This window comes from Neopsephotus bourkii, unplaced genomic scaffold, assembly GCF_033783945.1.
Source record: "Neopsephotus bourkii isolate Nb327-2 ecotype Australia unplaced genomic scaffold, CSIRO-AGI_Nbou_v1 NB_1183, whole genome shotgun sequence".
NCBI lineage: Eukaryota > Metazoa > Chordata > Aves > Psittaciformes > Psittacidae > Neopsephotus > Neopsephotus bourkii.
This window is the reverse complement of record NW_026901668.1, coordinates 298,954-318,074: the sequence shown is the minus strand read 5'-3', so window position 1 is coordinate 318,074 and position 19,121 is coordinate 298,954. Positions and strand designations below refer to the sequence as shown.

Genomic DNA, 19,121 nt, shown 5'->3' with positions numbered 1-19,121 from the left:
AGTGCTTTGTATCAGGAAAACTAAAATAATGCAAACCACAAGGTCTGATGGAGAACAAAAATGTGTTAAAATTTGACCAATTTGATTGCAGTGAGGCAATCACTTCCATAAGCACAGGATTTATCCTTTTCAGAAGGTGCAGAATATCTCTCCCTGTCTTTGCTTCTGTGAAAGCATGTTCTAAAAAATGGGCCACTAAATATTATTAATGTTCTTGATCACCTGGAGAGTTTCACGAGATCTTCCTGTTCCTATTGCTACGGCATATGCAAAACATGGCCCAAGATACATATCTGGCTCCTGCTGTCACTTCTAAATCCCTGTTGTAAATTCAATAAGAGCAGTCTGAACTTTAAAGACACTGTATCTGCAACTTCAGTGATGGTTATTTCCTAGTTTCTTATTTTCTTGTTTTAGTTTATCCTGGTTTTCAACACTCAGTTCTTAAAACTTCACCAAGTTTGCTTTTTTAAAGTTTATTCCTCTGTTGGCAACTTCTTTTTAGTATTTAAAGGCACGTTAGACACCCTCCGTATCAATTCTTTATTCTGTCCCCCTGTACCTTATCTTTTGTCCTATTTTGGAGGCTGCATTTATTTGCAGTATGTTTTTAATGATATTTAGTAATGCTGTTCTGCTTAATACTGTTAAACAGTCCTTAGCGACTGCTGTGAATCTTTTGATGGGATAATTTTCATACGTATTTCTGCAACTTGCTGCTAATTGTGATGTTGCTTCACAAGTTGCCTCCCTAAAGATTCTGAGATATATTAAAAGGGGATAATATGGCAGTGAGTGGCTCCTTTGCCTTTGTTCTAGTGTAACTGAGACTGTCAAGTTGAAAATTGGGGAGGATTAGTTAGTATGCAGGAGACAGAATGGTGATTATTGCTTTCAATGGGTCTTTTTTTAACTCATGCTGTGTATTTGGCTGCAATTAAAATAGCTTCCTATGTTAAGCAGGCAGTTAGGATACTGGAGCTGTAAACTCAAATGGTTAAGATCCCAGGTATTAATAGATGGCATATCCTCCGCTGTATGTGCACCCAGCGTCCTGCTCCTGCTGGGTCCCAGCTGGTGTTCCTGCATCTCAAGTTGAGACTGAAGACAGTTGTCACTGTTTGCTTCACATGAACACAGACTATCAGCTTCAAGCTACCAATTTGTGATCATCTGATGTACTAATTGAAGAACAATAATGTAAGACAATTGAGGACAGTCTCTGAAGTACAGACTTGTTTTCCTCAGTTTGTGTTATTCAAAGCAGATTTGAGCCCCATTTAGAATTTAATTTTTCCCATCTGCTGTGTTTTAAAGAAAAGTAATAATTTTTAAAGTTCTGAGTTTAGTTGGAGTGGTGTCTACGTTTTAAATAATAAACACTGATCGTTTGTGACTGACTGTTATCTGATTTATGTCGTCAAGTAGTTCTTCAGTCTGGGATAGTCGTGATAGTTTAAGGCTTTTAGGCAGCCAAATTGCATGGAAAGTCCCTTGGAACTGGGTGACTGAATCCCCAAGGCTCTGCCGAGAACATCAAACATCAGCGTCAGAGTTTCCACAAGGTTTCCAAGCTGCGGCCGGTGACAATTAGCCAGGAAGTTCACCCTGTGATCTCGCCTCCTTCCAGGAGCTGCATTCCCTGGATCGTCCTTGTGGGATGCCTTACACAGAAGGTCACCAAACTCTCTGAGTATCTTCATTTGAGCTGGGATTTCCCCAGGAGCCCAAGGCAGAGCACATGTATGGCTGGTTCCAGCTTGCCCCTTGCCATTCTTACTTGCAATAGAGTGGCGGTGGTGCTACCCATGGCACATGCTCTGGGTGACAGCCCTCTGCCCATTTTCCCTACGCTTTCTGGGGCTTTCCAGCAGTAGCTGAAATACTTGTGCTCTACTGTGAGAAGGAAATGTGGTAAATTAGGTAGTACTTTATGTCAGTACCAGTAGAGTTTGTTAATTCGAGGTCTTCTCTGTCCGATATAAATGGTGGGGATTTCTGTTGCATTGGGTTATGTCCAGTACTTGTGTCCACAGAGGTGCAGACTTTCCTAGTCTGTAGGTCTTGAATCTTACCAACTCTAATTATCGCACTTCTTGAGATGATTTTTGCATCTATGTTTTTCTTGTTGCTTGCTTGCCTGCCTGTCAACAACCACTAGGAGGTTTTGTTTTGATGTAAGTTACAAATCTGGAAAAGCTTGCTAGGTGATCTGAAAGAAAGAACTTGGAACTCCCTTGAAAGTTACAGATGGCACCAAAACTTCCCTCCCTCATGCTTATCTGTGAAGACCTTAAAGCCATGCTTTCCTGAGGGCATGTTGGTTTGTCTATTGATTATGATATGCAAAAGAATCTTAAATTTTTTTTAAAACATGTAGTAATTTTTGCTAAAGCTGTGAAAGAGACTTTTCCATCCAGGGAGATGCTGACCCAAGCCTGGGCATTGCACATTGAAGAGAGGAGAAATTATCACGGTGGTAGCAGTGCTAACAATTACTATAACATTGTCAGTCAACAAGAGGGAAGTATAATTGAGGTGTAAGTCTGAGCTGCAGACTGACAGTGCAGTTTGAATTAAATGAGATCCTTTGACCCTAGAGATGTTGAGCACAGTGCACAAGGCCATGTGGGCATCTTGTGGAGGTGTACGCACTTAGGGCAGACAGCATTCTCAGGCACTTTGGTGGATGGTTTCTGACAACCCACGAAGGTCATGCAAGGCTAGCCTTGTTTTATTTTTCCCAGAAGCTATATAAGTAAATCTGGGCATATCAGGACAGGGAAAGCAAAAGGCCTTACTGCACCTTCTGTGCCTGCTGCAGATTAAATGGTATCAGTTTACTAGGAATTTTTAGCGTGAATAAAACACTTCAACAGTGTTCTTGTAAATGTCTGAACAATTTTTTCTCAAATGCTGAAATAATTCATCCCAGACAACTACCTGGCAGCGTACATTTCAGTCTGAGCTCTTTGGCTGACAAAACTATCACGAACTGAAAGGTCCTGTGATGGAAGAAATTTAGCTATGAATGGTGTCACCTAAGGTAGAGGTGCAGGATGTGGTGACATCAACTGCAGCCCCAGACAAAGTGTGCTATAAACAGTTATACATTCCACAAGTCTTGTAATAAAGAAAAAAAATGTATCTCCTTCTCAAACCAGTGCTTCTTTCTTAAAGGCTTACAGTTCAATGTTTGCAAAGGTTGTAATTACTCTCAGTAGATTAAATGTTAGAGGCATTTAAGAATGATGTTTTCATCCTGGTTTTCTAAAGAAAGTAGGCTTACATGATAATGCTGTCCAACAGTTTCAGGCAAATATGGCAGATGGAAGGAAACATCAGAAAGGATTATCCTCCTGGAAATTTTATGATAACCTATGGTGGGATACCAGAGGTAGGTCCAAATTAATGGTAGTAGATGACTGACAGTTTAAAACAGTGTGAGATTAAGAAAGGAGCCCCGTATAAGCCTGCTTGCTCATCAGCATGCGCATAGTCCCCAACACGACTGCGTCCTGCTGACTGAGTGGCCACGGGGCTGTTGCTGAGGAAAGAGATTATTGCAAATACGGTGAGTGCTGAGGGGGCAAAACATACAACTCTTCATTGAGCCCCGTTTCATTAGATCCTCTGCAGAACTGCTGTCAAGTATTTCCTCTGGCTACGCTGTGATCCTTGGAATCAGGCAACGTGCTGGCAAGTGCTCCGACTCTAGATGCACTGCGTGTGGCAGTCATGACATTTTCTGCTTTGCAGATCAGAGTTCAGTGTAATTGTTACCAGGAAGGGCTGTGTAGCTGTGGTGGTGCCATCCCAGGGGTCAAAACCATAATCATTTTGGCTTGCTCAAGGTTTAGAGTTTTCCCTCACTATGGGCTCATCTGTTGTGCTTCAGTTGCATGGTTCTGAGTACTTTAAATAATCAGCAGCAAAATCAGTGATTGCATTGATGAGTTAGGAAAGGTTTTATTTGATCAATGTGATGAGAAAAAAAGAAGGCGCTATATTCAGTACCACTAAAGAATATAGCTTACAGAGGTTGCAGCTGATCTAGCTCCAGAGAGCAGTGGAAAAGCTGTGCTTCATTAAGGTGGGGGAAAGTGTTTCATAAATATCCTGTTTGCTCACTAGAGAAGAGAAAACATGAAATCTTGTGTTAGTACAAAATAAGAGTAAAATAAGATTTCTGGGTAAAACTCCAGTCCTGAAGATTTAAATACTGAAAAGTAAAATGTCAAAAATTGTATATACACTTTTCTTTTCTCCTTAGTCGTCTAGTGAAAGGTGGAGTAGTTAAGTCTGTGGCGCCTTTAAAATGATTCATTATTTCCATAGAAGCCAATTCATGTTTATCCTTCAAATCGCTCTGTGGACATTAAAATAATGGAGAATTATATTTGCTTTTAATTTTGTTTCCAGACAGCTTGGCCTGAACATTCATGATGTGACTTGGAAACTGTATTAGATTGTGATTTACTGTTGCTCATAATTGTGTGAAGATTGAAGATATGCTAGATGCTGCTTTTTTCCTTTTTTTCCTCCTTGCCTCCCCCATTCTTTCACTTAGAGAGTGTTCTTGAGTGTAATGTGATGAAAAGCCTTCAGTGCTTTTCCTTGTACAAGCCACAGCAGATGAGGATTTTATTTTTTCCCTAACATGAAGCTGTGTGAAATGAATTGTGGTTTGTGCTTGATAACTGGTTTACTTTTTCCCCTTTCTTCTGTGTTCTTATTGTGCTTAAGTTTTGACTGGTTTTCTGTTGTCATGTTAATCGTCTTTCCTTAGAGGGTGGAGAGAAGCAGCGTTTTTTTACTTAAGGTGGATGAGTTCAGTTTTATGAGTCATATGCAAAACACCAATTGTGGGGGGGAAGGGGTGATGACTTTTATTTGCAGTAAGGCATCTGTTAAGTATAATGATGTCAAATCGGCTTCACTGTTGGGTCAGCTGTTTCTTAACTAGTACCAATTTGTAAACTAAATTTATCTATCAGTTCTTACGGATAAAGTAATTTATTATTCCTATTTTCCTAAATCAATTTTTTCTATACAATTTTATCTGCTTTTTGCTCTACTAAGTAAAAATCTATTCTTAGGGGTTTATGCATAATATAATTTAGTAGAGGAAAACAAATGGAATTTTGTGAAATGTAACATAAAAGGCTACAGAAGGTTATGCAGATTTTGAAAGTATTCTAGCCGTGTTACAGAATCCAAACCAAACTATTCAAACCTAAAAATTCTAAGCGATCATTAAAATTTGCCAGAATATTTTTTCATATTTCACTTAAGAGTGTTTTCTTGAAGTTAGGTTTCCTGCCCTGACAGAAATTGTCTGTGTGACAGTGGGACACTCTACCTGTGATTTGGCTCTACAGGTGCATCAGTATGTGTGCTGCTTGGTACATGAAAGTTTTCTTGCAAATTCCAAGTAAGCTCCCACCTATTCAAATTTAGATGATTGGACAACTGGTGCTGTGTACTGCATATGTCTGTTCCTGGTCTCTAATGCATCCTATTGGGATCTGGCCATCTTACTTTTCATATGAGTTCCTTAGGGGAAACCCCTTTCTTTTATTTTTGAACACAAAAAGATGGCACAAAACATAGAGCAAGCACATTTGGACTCAGGAGTTCACGTGGTACCACAGAGTAAACCACCTGAATGCTAGTTTAAAAAAAAAGGGGGCGGGGGCATGGGAAGGAAAGCACAACACCAGCCGGTTTGCAGCATTAAAAAGAATTTGGTTTGCTCCTCACCTGGGTTATCAGTGATCCTCTTTAGTTGGTAGGCTTTTGTTTCCAGTCTTTTTGCTTTCTCATTCTCATGCCCTAGAGCATTACAGTTTTAGTCACTGCATGACATCTCCTAAATCAGATTTCAGATGAAGTCACAAAGTGAACAGTAAGCCAATCTTCTCCAAAATTCATGTGAGGAAACATTCCAATCATTAGCATAGATTGATAAATGAATACTGACCAGTGTGAAATTAAATTCGCCTTAGCTTAACTCTTTGGCTTTTTTGTTTTGTTTTACCAAGTTAGTTGTTAGTGATGCAAACATGTTATTCATGCCTCTATTCCCAAGTATCCGGCTTTTGAGTTTCGATGAGTAAAGTGGTTTGGAAATAATCCAGATCAGTTCATGCAGAGTCTTTTCATGTTAGTAGGAAACTACTTACAAAGTCTGAGCATGGATTTTGTATGCATTTTTACCCTTAAAAAAGACCATATGTGTCTATACGTGTGCAAGTGTCTGGATATGCATATAAGCAATTACGTCAGTCTAAACTTTTCAGCAATTTACTGTCTTATGTGAATCTTTTGTTTCACATCATCCTACACATTTTATAATAAATTTCAGTTTCCTTTTCCTTTAGGGAAATGCATTTTAGTTTACTTTCTGAGTAGTGGTTTGCAAAGCATACACTGTTCTCTACTGGTTTATAGTAGAGAATCAAAAAACTGTTTTAAAATGTTTTCATATATTCAGTTGGTAACCGTTTTTAGAAAATGATGATTTGAATAACTGTAATTTTATCTAGTCAGGCTAGTCTGATAGTGCTCTAAATTCATCCTGTGATAGATGAAATATTCAAACTGCTTGAAAAAGAAACTGTTTTCCTGGATAAAAGTTCAGTGCAATTAAATTACAACATATAAACCGTGCCAAATTAGGATGTGATGTTAGTGTACTGTAAATGATGCATTATATCAGTGTTTGCCCTCTTCTTTCTTTGAGAAGAATTTAAGCTTGGGTATGTTCTCCTTTTGCATATACTCTCACTAAGGATTCTAAGCATTTTGTGTAGTTCAGTCAGTACTGTAGGTATGGTATATATGTGTCATTAAAAGCAGTTCACTACAATGATGCCTTTGAAAAACTTTATTTTCACCTGACGTCTTTGCAATGCAGTGTGTCATGTTGCATACACTGGTAACTGTTGATGCATGATCACTATGGTGATCGAGGCTGGTCTGTGCTGGCAGGATCTATGTCTTGTTTCAGATCTGGTGAGGGATGCTCAGCGTGCACCTTCTTATAGGTATATATCTGACCTATCTGGGCATGCTTCATGCAGGCAAGGTGGATGGCTGCAGGGATTTCATGTGAGGTGTCAACTGAAAATGTCAGATCTGCAGATAGTGCCCTTTTGGTCAAAAAGTGCAGAAGGTCCTGCCACCATGCACATTGTGCAGGGGGTGAGTTGGTATGAGATGTGCTCTTCCCATGCTCTAAAGCCTTTCTCAGTCTTCCAAAGAGAACTGTTTTGTTTCCATGGATTAGTTCTAGTGGGGCATGGGCTGCAGCACTGTTACTGTCTAACTTGTGTAAGTACCTAACTCAATTTGGGTGCAGACTGTCCTTGCTGGTGAGGTGTAGGCAGAGCTTAGGAGGGAGGATGCAGACCCAGTGTGTGGCATCCCTCTTCCTGTGCCATGTGGCCTCAGCACCAGCTTCTCGCGTAACTCAGCACAGCTTGGCATTTGAGTTGGACAAGTCTGCTGGGTCCCAGAGTCAAGGTTGGAGTCACCAAGACGTGACAAGGCCTCCCATGACAATGTCAGATGCCATGTGGCAGAAATTCACTGCTGAGAGGAGAAGGGTTCCCCTCTTCCCACTTGGTACTAATCATGGAGAACAATGCTGGCTGCTTTGCAAAATATTAGTAGTGCTGTACAAAGTCTGGGCCTCTGCTTATGGCTCGCTGAGTCAGACTTGTTTACTTCATTGAAGTATTAATCTCTGTCTCTGATTGGCAGTCAACAGCTCCAGGCTCCAGGCTTAATAGAATTTTCAAACTGTAGATAATGCAGTTTTGCTGAAAATCTGAGGCTTCTATCCCACTCTGAATGATGTATTCTCTTGCACTCCCCTTTGGTCTGTTTTTCAGGGCTGAGGTTAAGATAGATAATTAATTACTCCCATCCCAAGCCTTGTCTTTTAATTTAAGAATTTTCTTTAGCATCTGCCAGAACCTTCTGCATGCACTCCTGAGAGGGTAAGCAATGGAAGAGCCATTAAATTAACTTCAACCATTAATTTTTTTTCAGTAGGATGAAATAAAGATTCAGTATATCAAGAGGTTTCTGGTTTATTTGATTTCATATCATGGCAAAGAAAATAAATGTGGGAAGAAGAGGCTGATTTTCTGGTTCTGTGGGAGGATGGTGAGTGAGGAGCCCTGTCTTCTGGTCCTGCAGCTTACTTCTGTGTTAGCAAGAAGCAAGACATGAGGAGTGGATCCTATGTTAGAAAAAGGACATGAGGATTGGATTACTGGAGTGAAACAGCTATTGCAAAGAGCCTAATGTCCACACTACGCAACCGGGAAGATAGTGGGGACGGGTTTAGCAATACCTAGCTAATATATCGCTTACCTCAGAAATACGTTGCTGTTGCCGGTAGAGCCATTTCTGAGAATGAAGCAGTGTCAAGCCCTGTTATGCTGTTCTCTGATGTGTTGTGATAAATGCTGTCACTGGTGAGTCACTCCTGGCTGGGGCTCTGATCACCCTCCTGCTAAGCAGCCTGCCCAATTCTTCATGTTCTATACCTGCCACTCTAAGAAACCCGCATGCTCTTTTCACAGGTATAACTTCCCTTTTTGGAGAACTGTGTATCTTGGGGATTTTTCAGCAGTACATAAAAAAAAATAATAATAAAATTAGTACAAATCTTCTGGAATGGTCTCTCTGGCAAACTACACCTACACCTGCTGAAAAGTCCCAAACAGTAACAGCAAAATTGAGCTTATGTGTCAGAAACACAACATAGGAAAAATGGTGTGAAGAAGAATATATGAAGACAGTTTTCCTGGGCCACAGTTGGTTTGCAGTGCATCAATTACAGATCATTTATATACATGTACTGCAAAGAGTGTGTAAGATTTGCCACTGATCTGAGCTGCTCCTTGGTATTATTTCTGTTCATGCATCACTTTACGTAATAATTCTTCCTAAATGATATATGTAAAGCAGTTATATGTTTCAAACCCAGAAAAAAAAACACAAGAGAAAGTAAGGGCAGGCTGAATTGGTCATACAAGCCTATTGAATAACTATTCTCATCACTTCTGTCTGAATAAAATTGGTTTTCACTCAATTTTTATTTTGGTATAGATGCCCAATTTGCAACTGCTGGTAGAAGAAGGTTGCTGCCACCATACCAGAATGTTATGTATTCATAGCTTGCAGATATTTAAAAAATCTCAGTATATGCGTGAGATTCATTTCATTGGACATTAGTTGTTTTAGATGCCTCCAGTTAGTAGAAAGAGTCTCAAGAGGGACTCCTCCCATCCTAAGCTATGTCTCCAAAATTATTTGGACAAATAGCCCCTGGCCATTGACTATGTCTCTGTAGGGAGCCTGAACAATTCATTCAGATGGGGTTAAGTCAGCTGCAGATGGTGAAAGCTGTGAAATTAGATACGATGAAATTCCAAACTCCTTGCGGACGGTGAACGTTATGCCTGATGATCAATCTATTCAGCATGATTCTTCTTATTTAAAGAATTATTTCATGTTACTATTTTTCCACTTTATGGGCAACTGCTTTAGCAAAAGTTGTGCAGAGAGTTCACCACAGCTTTCGATACTGCTCAGCAGGTTCAATTCTGTTGTATTACATGTATTATTTTTGTCTTCTTTAGTCTTCTGGCACCAGTATTACAGTGGATATTGCTGTCATGGGAGAAGCACATGGGCTCATTACAGATCTTCTGGCAGATCCTTCGCTGCCCCCCAACGTGTGTACTTCACTGAGAACAGTGAGCAACCTGCTTAATACGCAGTTAACCTTCCAGGCCATCCACAAACCAAGGGTAAACCCTTTGGTGTCCTTCAGTGAGAACTACACCTGCTCCGACTCAGAGGAATGTCCAGAGAAGGGAGAGAAACTAGCTATCCCCAAGGTGGGTACTGGACCCTGTCTGTTGTCTTGTAACTTGTCTATCCCTAAAGGGACAGCAATGGAGTGTGTCACTGTGCTTTTTGTTTATTTGCTTCAGATTAACATTTTATACACTGATCATACTGTTAATATAAAATGGACAGCTAAGTAGAATTTAGGTTTCATAGTAAGACAATTCCTGTATATCCTTCAACTCATAGCTAGGTTGACTTTGGTTCAGGCATCTTCAGAAGATGATATTTGACACAGGATAGCCGACATCATAGGTGGTATGTGTATTTCCTCTCCTCTCCTATTCGGAGCTTAAGAGAAAAGAAGTGATAGGAAGCAGAGCAAGCCAAAGCCTTTCAGCATCCAGCCTCACAAGTCTGCTCTATTACTTCTCATGCAGAAATTCCCCTCCCACTCAAAGGATTTGAGGCACTGCATGTAGGGTGACTGTTCTAGTCAATGAATGAGCAGTGGAGAATTAAGTAGTAGTATGGGAAACCTTTTTGCTTACTTTGAAGATTGGAATTTGAAAATCCGTCTCTCCTTCCTTCCATTAGCTAGAGGTGTGAAACCTGTAGAAGTCTATGAAAAGGTCTCTCCTGGGGACCTCCAGGTGCTTTGGATCAAGTTTAGAATGTTGTATGCCAAACAAACAGAAGAGATCTCCACAATACTTAGTATGACAAATATTGTAAGCTCATTGTAAGTAAGTTTTGAGAAGAAAAAGAGGACTGAACCAAAAAGATGTGTACATTACTGCCTTGACAGATGGCTTTACAAATGCTCACGAATCCAACAGGAAATAACCACCCACATTTAGTAAATGAACAACTAGAAGGAACACATCAGCTTTGAAGTAGTTTGAATTGTAGGTTTGTTGCTAATTAGCTGTCCTGCAAGGCTTACACTTCACTTTTGAAACTAAACCAAAATACTTTTGGAATTTTGTACTGCAGTTTCCCTTGTAAAATTAAATACAGTCAGAGTACATTGCACAGGCACAAGCTTTCAGCAGTCCAAATGGCACAGCCAGGATTCATTCTAGCATTTCCCGGCATCTGAATTGCAACACTTGTGATTCTTCCTTTAATATATTTCAGTGTGATGATAATAACCACGCTACTTGCTTATGTAGCAGCTGTATGTATGAAAAGGATGTTCACATGTTCTTAAGAGCATTTCCCAGTTTATTTTAGTGTATGTGTCTATCATTGCTGTACTCTAGGCTCTGAGGGGAAAAGTTAAGTGGAAGAACAGTGCCATCACATGAGCAAACACAGCAAACAGATACCAGTTTGCTGTTGCATAATATCTAGTGAGGAGAAAAGAAGTGAAGGATGAAGAAATGAGTTAATGCTACAGAGAATTAATTTGACTGAAGAACTCACTGACCTAAATGTATTACAGTTCATAAGACTAACATTGCAGTCCTTTATTGAAGTGTCTAAATACAGATTTGGGGTCTTTACCTTAACCATCTGACACTGAGCACTTTGGATAGGGAGATGGTATGTTAACATATTTTTCTGTAAGTTTGAGCTTTAGAACTACAAATCTCTTCCATTTCATATCTCTTAGCCCTCTGGCAAAGTCAAAATGCTGCATCACAGAGACTAATTATTTTAGCTCTTACCTGTATAAATACTTCAGAAAAAGTACAGGGGAAATATCTTACAGAATTTTAGCATCTGTAACACCAAATCTGGACCCATAAAGTTTCATCATCTTTTATTACCTCTGACTTCAAAAATTTGGAGGAACAGTGTGAGTCCTCTTAGTGGAGAAAAGGAAGAGTCAGGTGAAAGAAAAATGCAGGGTGGTCAAGAAGAAACTGCTGTAAATGGTGATGCTTTCTCTAAGCTTTTCAGGAGAAGACATACCCCAGAGCAGGAAAGTTTACTTTCAGTCAGTGATCTTTACATTGGGTAGGTATAGCAGGAAAAGAAGTTGGAGCTCCCCTTCCTTGTTTTTCTTACAGCCTGTCTTACCTTGAGTCTCTTGTTCCATTCATGACAGCTTAAATCACAGAATAGTTGAGGTTGAAAGTACATCTGGAGATCATCTCATCCAGTCCCTCAGCTCAAGCATGTTGAACCTGGAGCAGGTTTCTCTAGGCTCAACCTAGAGCTGGTTTCTCAGGAGGGTGTCCAGTTGGGTTTTGAGTATTTCAACGGGTGTAGACTCCACAGCCTCTCTGGGCTACTTCTTTCAGTGTTAAATCATCCTTGAAGTAAAAAACACTTCTTACATTTAAATGTAATTTCTTATATTGCAATTTGTGCCCCATTGCCTCTTATCCTGTTACTGGACACCACTGAAAAGAGCCTGGCTCCATCTTTTTTACACCCTCCCTTCAGGTATTTATATACATTGGTAAGATGTTCCCTGTGCCTTCTCTTTTCCAGGCTAAGCCATCCTAACTCTCTCAGCCTTTCCTTTTATGATGGATGCTTCAATCCATCAGTCAGCTTTGTGGCCATGATGACTTAAGTGCCTTTGGCCACATCATATAAGACCAACATTTTTAAAGAGCACAACTATCATTCGCTGACTTCAGCGAGAGCTCCAAGTGTTGAACATCAGTGGCTATGGGGCTGTGGATACATAACTTTTTTAAACCTTAAAATAGGGAGGATGGTCCAGATCCTCTAAGCATTTAAAGCACCAGCTGTGTTGATTTGAATAGAAGGCAGGCACTATAATACCTGGGAGAATACAGATTTAAGATACTTAAAGTACTTACGGTGTTGTCAGGCAGAATTAATCAAATAGAAATGGTTTTCTTCTGATGTTTAAAGCTCTTGTACACCTATATAAACTTTAAGCCAACTGATTTCTCTCTAGCGCTTAAGGAGAAGTTTGCCTCCAGGACTGCTGAGACGAGTGTCTTCAACTTGGACCACAACGACATCAGCCACAGGATTACCTACACTGGAGCCAGCTCCAGTGAGAAGGGATCGCAGTGCCAGCATCAAACCTCATGAACCATCTTCATCCAGGTTTGTGTCTCTCCTTGGGTGAATTTCTTTGGTTCTGTGTGATGATGTCCCTCATTTAAAAATGCTGACTCCAAAGTGCATTTGAACTACTTGTTCATGCTTCTCCAAATTGTGTTACCAGTGAAGTACCATTCCCAGTTTTAGTCAGATTATGCCAAAACTATTACTATTATTAGGAACCAAAATAATAAATAAATCCGTTCGTGCTAGCAAAGTGCAAAAGCACCAAATTCAAGAAGAGAATTCAGAGCTGTGATAATAGAAGACTCAAGTGTTTTTCTACAATTCAAAATTTGGTGCCAGTAGTGGAGAAAAAGATAGGACCTGAGAAGGCCCAACATCACCAGTGTTTGCTGTTGGTATCTTGTGTGACTGCAGCCCCAAAGAGCTCTCTTCCGAATATGTAGACTTTTCCTATAGATGAGGCTCTCATGTAGGGTACCTAGGTGCTCCAGGCAGCGGAGTACACTGAATATCTGGTGCAATAAAAATACATGATTATGCTAAGTTCCCTTTGTGAGGAGTCCCTTGTATCTCAGTGAGAGTAAATACAAAGAAGCTATAACCAAATGGAAATGTTCTTCAGTCACTGGCCTGTGGTTCTCAGGGTGCATTTGATTTATACTGTAGATCCCTGACTGTTTACGTAGTATGTGAGTATCCTAAGATGGGAATCAGAGGGAACAGGAAAGCAGTTAAATATTGCTGTTGGACCTTTTCTATGGATGTTATATAACTGCTTGATGAGCAGCTAAGCAGGCTGTCAATTCTTCCTGCATTTAATGTAGCCAATTTTATAATTATAGCTCTGTCTCAAGCTTCCCAGCCTACTGTTTGCAGTTCTTCTTTTACAGTAGGAAAAACAATGTGTATTCTAGAAAGGGGAAAAATCAATCCTGTAAGTCTAGCTTTAAACATTCTGGCAGACCAAAACAGATTTGATTTCAAGGAAAAGAGTTTTTGAACTGAAGTAAAAAAAAAAAAAAATCTTGATTATCTGCCAGTTCACCTGTACCAAATTCAAGCATGCCACAGGTAACAGAGAAAGAAACATTTCACGGCTTGAAGGGTAGGACAGGGAAAATTACACTGGAATTACCTGCAGCAGATTCTGCAGTTAGAAAATTTGCATGTTTTTCAACAGTCTGGGGCACTGCCTCTGGATCTCTGTAGTTGGATATATGCAAAAATCGCCTGTTCTTAAGATTAGCAATCCTGTACACTTCTAAGCCTATGTCACTAAACAGGTAAGACATGATCCTCCTATAGTTTCAAATGGTTTGGGAAGGACAATAAAGCTTCCTCATTCCTTTCCTCAGTCACTTCTATATGGAGTGATTCTCCCTTAAGAAGTCAGAGAACGTGGTTTGGGAGGGTTGGGTTGGTTTTTCTTTACAGTGGGGCAGTGTGTTATATTTTTTCTGTCAATTAAAAAACAAAACCACAAAGCAAAAAGAAAATTAAAACACAGCTGGATTCTTTCTTTGTCTTACTTCACCACAGATTGGGCCAATGAAGACACCCAGCAAATATTTTTGTAGGTAGTACTTGCTCTTCCAAAACAAAAAGGTGTTTGTAGAGTTAAGACAATGTTACATGGTTTTTGTTACAGAACACTTCTTTTTCAAATTTAGCCAGGACTAGGCTGGTTTGAAAGGCTGTCTTCTGCCATGCGTGTCATCACGTTGTCTGGATGTGAGGCCATGAGGAAAAATGTGGAGCCTGAGAGGCCACTCGCAGAGAGCAGATCTGTCCAGAGAAGTTATAAGCCTCATCAGGTATCACCAACCATGACAGTGGGTTGGAAATAGAACTCTTAAGGTCCTTTCCAACCCTAACTGTTCTATGATTCTGTGATAATGAGAGCCAGTCCTGCATCCGTGCAAACAGCTGACATAGGATAGGTGTCATTCAGGGAAACAATGATAAATACAATTCTCTTGCTTTGCAGAAGTATTTGGCCTCTTCTCATACACAGTTGCAGCCTGAAGGCTGAAAGCACGTATCCATCCTGTTGTAGGGGATCAGCATTTGTTCCCCACAAGCACAGACACAGACACTCTATTTTCCTTCAGTGAGTTTCTCTTGAATCAGTGACCAGTGTCTTCAGGGACTGTCAACAGAATTTTTTCTTGAGATGGACCTGGTGTTTCAGTTGGCTAGAGTGTAAAATGCTTCACCAGAGAAGAGGCACACCACTAGCAGCAGTAATGCAGGGCTCTTCTGAGCCTCATCCAGCCTCCTAAGGAGCAAATCCAGTGCCCGAAGGGTTACTGAGTATCTGCCTTGGTGATTGCAGCAGACGAGTCAAGGAGGCTGATTTTTCAGTTACTCTGAAACTTCTGACACTTCTGGCTCTTGTAAGGAGGCGTTAAAAGAGGATATAAATTTAACTTATTTTGAGTCAACTTTTAAGCCTCTTTGTACTGTCAGAACAATATGACGAAGACATCTTTGTATAAATAAAGTGAATAGGCCTCAGCACTGAAGGAAGTCCAGCTTTGGAGTGTCTGCATTGTTTCTTTTGCTGAATACAATACTGAGCGCCTCACAAAAAGCAGTTCAGCCAGCAGATAGATGCTGCTCTCCTCGTCAGATTTTGTACTATCTCAGTTTTGTGTACTTCTTGCAATGGCTTCTAGCTTCTTAAGATCTGTCATTGACGTCTCTTAGTGTGTCAAACAATGCTTGTTTGTGCTCTGGTATTGCAGTAGTGATTCCTGGAACAGCTCAATTCTGATGACAATCACGAAGAGCAGGTCCTTCTCCACCTCCTACACCATGTCTTCTACCAACCACCTGAATACCAAAAGGCAGAGCCGGCAAGGTGAGTGGGCATCCGTGACTCTGTCAGGCTCACTGCAGCTGCTTTTCCATGACTAGTATATGTAGCTGCTTTTGATCTCTGTCCAATCTGTGACTTTTCTAAAATATAGTTATTTCCTTTATTTAAAACAAAAAACCCTCGGTGGCTTAAAATAATACAGCTCATAGTGATCCTATTGTAAATGTTTTGACTTTTATGATTTATAGAGGTTAGTCATGATATGATACAGCAAGTGTTGTGATTTATGTCCATGTAATTCCCTTTACGACAACAGGGCTGAGAACAGTGTTTTCTATAACATTTATTAGATTAACTGTCTGTGTATTTGGCCTGAGATTCCCTGAAGCACAACCTACATAATGCCATTTGGAGCTGTAGGCAGAAACTGACCTATCTTACACAAACATATCCAAGACAAAGACGTTATAACTCAGTGATCTATATCTGATGTATTTTCATTGTTGCGAAAGTCCAGATAGTTCTTACTGATTTTTAGAGATGAGAAATATGGGGCTTGTTACCCAGGTTTTGGGGCCTTTAAAAAATTACTCCAGTTTTAACTGAGGGAAAGAAATTGAGAAGGTGGCTTCTTGATTATGAAATGTGCAGTATGACAGCCATGAAGCAGCCTTAATCCAGAGTAATGTGATTCTCTTCCTTGTACAAATGCAGGATAAAGTAATGTTTACCCATGCTTTAACTTGCAGTTCAAATTGATCGCAAGGCCTTCCTTTTTTAAATCAGCCCATGGAATAATGTTGAGATAATGTTACCCAGGGATACTGACCACCCAGACATCATATGGAAACTGATAGATGCCTCAGGCCTGACATTGGAAAAGTCAGAGAATCCTAATTTAGAGATGGGTTTGAAGATATGGCTGCACAATTATTCTGCGTATCCAGCACTGTCACAACACATTTCCTTTTCAAACTGAAGAGGTTATTTAGTCTCCTTCTACAGACGCTGCCTTGTTATATTGCAGTGAAGATTAGGTAGCAAAACATAATCTCAAAAGGTAACAGGCATATAGGCAAATTAATAAAATTGAACCAGGAAAATAATGGAAATAAAGTACCAGGTATCCAGGAATTAGAACAAAACAAATTCAATTTAAGACGTGATTTTTTGAAGATTAACCCATTAATTTGAAGCGGGGGAGTTGTTTATAATATTTTATATTTGGAAAACAAGACTTACTAACTCTGTCAGTAAATTTTACCTTTGTCCTGCTTCCAAAAAGTGTTAGTAGTCATGTCTCTTGCCTGAATACATAAACTCCCATGTGATGGAGAGCTCCTAAGGGTACCAATTGATAGGAGTAAAAATTTTGGCTCAGCATTTTATGCAGAAGATTGATACTTTCATGTTTTAGACTGTTTATAATCATGCATTTTTACTTGTGAATTGGTTTTGTGTTCCAACTAAAAAATTGCTTCAATTTGCAAGAACAATTGCTTCAAAACTTAATACAAAATAGACTTTTATACATTAGCACAATTGGCAATATATAATAATTCTTGGTAGAAGCTGATACAGCTAAATCTATAATCTGTTAACTTATAAAATGTGTCTGCATGCATGAAAGCATTTTGGAATACTGCTAGCTGTACTTTGGTAAAATTCTGGGGTAAGCTCGAGCTTTTTATATGTAATTTCAAATCACACTGAAGTTACTCTTTTATTTCTTCAACTCTGCACATGTGTAAAAGTTCTGAAGGACCTAACCAGATGGACGTACTTAAAAAAATTATCCCTATATTGTTATTCTTCTCTTGGTTGTTCAATATCCTTTGCTGTAGCAAGACACATTTTCTCTCACTGCTGCCAATAAATGGTTAAATGTTGGCTTATTGAAAATAGGTTTGCATTTCTCCAGTAAATTTTTTTTTTTTTTTTGTTACCTACCCTGGCAAATTACTGTTAAAAAACAACACCACCACCACCACATCACAAACAAAAAAACCCATACAAACAAAAAAACAACACAACCAAAAATATTTCCAGAGATGTGAGCCCAGACTAGCAGCAGAAAGCCAGCTGTGATTAGAAACATTCTTGTGAAAATTGCCGTTTAAATTCCCAGGACTTGCTTTAAATTGTTGAAAGACGACCGTATTTATTGTATTCTCTAGCGTTCATGAAGATTACCTGGTAATATATAGCTCAGAGATAGAAAATACTCCAACGCAATCCCCCGTGCAACTAACAGACTCTGAGATGTTTTTAAACGCATATTTTTGTTGGAAAGAAAGCAGATATCTCAAAGGATTAATAAACGTGAAACAGGCTTTCTGTATTCTAAAGCAATTTCCATATGTCATGGCCATCTGATAACTTTTAATTGCTCTGTAGGCTGTAGGTTTCTGTTCTCAAGACTAGCGTAGTATCCTAGTTGCAGTCATTGAATTAAGGCAGTAATACATACCATATGTTTGCTGAAGAAGTACCCTACTCAGAAGATCTCAAAATTACAGTGTAGTAACTGCCAGGGATCATTTTTAACTCTTGATTTGTCAACCATAAATCATATCTTAACCTCATATCACAGTAAGTTGTTATCAGGAAAAGGCACTGGAGCTGTACTTATATATCCTGCAAGGTTAGTATTTCACAGACTTAGATCAACATATTGCCTTATTCTAAGATAATTTTTTGTGCCTGGAATGTATTTAAATAGTGGGCACAATTCAAACATAAAACCAGTTAAAGTATCTAAGTTCATTATATCATTTGGCTTTGAAGATGAACATGCTAAATGAACTGGGGCTGAGTTCCTACAAACTTTTGAACAGGAGGTAAGTCAATTTACATGCATTTTCTTTTAAGATAAATTATGTCTTCTTATCTGTGCTTTATTGTGAATGAGACCTTTTTGTCTGAGATTAGAAAATGTAAATAGATTCAAAAAGAAGACAGCACTTCATCTCAAACACTGGACTAGATGATGCATTTCATCTTGGCAGTGATGGTTAGGTAAAATAGGACAGAGAGAACTACATCTTGCTAGTGCTCACACGTGGATATTGCAGTTTCTGATACACTAGCTTGGGAGTACAATACCATGTGGTACAGGTGATGGTCACAAGGATCCCATAGTGAGCCACAGATAGTGAAAAATAAACTTAAGATGCATGAGGTCAAGGCTGAAATCTGTGAGGAATGCAGAAATGGCACCAGAAGTGCAATATTTTATATTCATATTATGTATGACTACTAACATTTGCTTTGTTGTTTTTTGCTAGTCTTCAAACATGTAGAAATTCAAATTTGGTGGGAACATGCGTAAGCCTTTCTTGTCTCTCCTTTTCAGATGGAGACGTTGAAGCACAGAGAAACTGCAGATGGGTCTGGAAGCTGCCTATTTGGCGGTTTCTGTCACTAG

The 19,121-nt window shown here is 39.4% G+C and overlaps 1 protein-coding gene across 3 annotated transcripts in view; it reads left to right on the top strand.

Moving 5' to 3' along the window:
• PDE3A (phosphodiesterase 3A) overlaps positions 1-19,121 on the top strand; it is a 248,227-nt gene that overhangs the window by 198,397 nt on the left and 30,709 nt on the right. For all 3 annotated transcript variants that reach the window (XM_061363860.1, XM_061363861.1, XM_061363862.1), the window contains 3 exons: positions 9,660-9,920; positions 12,755-12,909; positions 15,621-15,736. In XM_061363860.1, the coding sequence (XP_061219844.1) occupies positions 9,660-9,920; positions 12,755-12,909; positions 15,621-15,736 (532 nt within the window). The remainder of the gene's footprint in view (positions 1-9,659; positions 9,921-12,754; positions 12,910-15,620; positions 15,737-19,121) is intronic.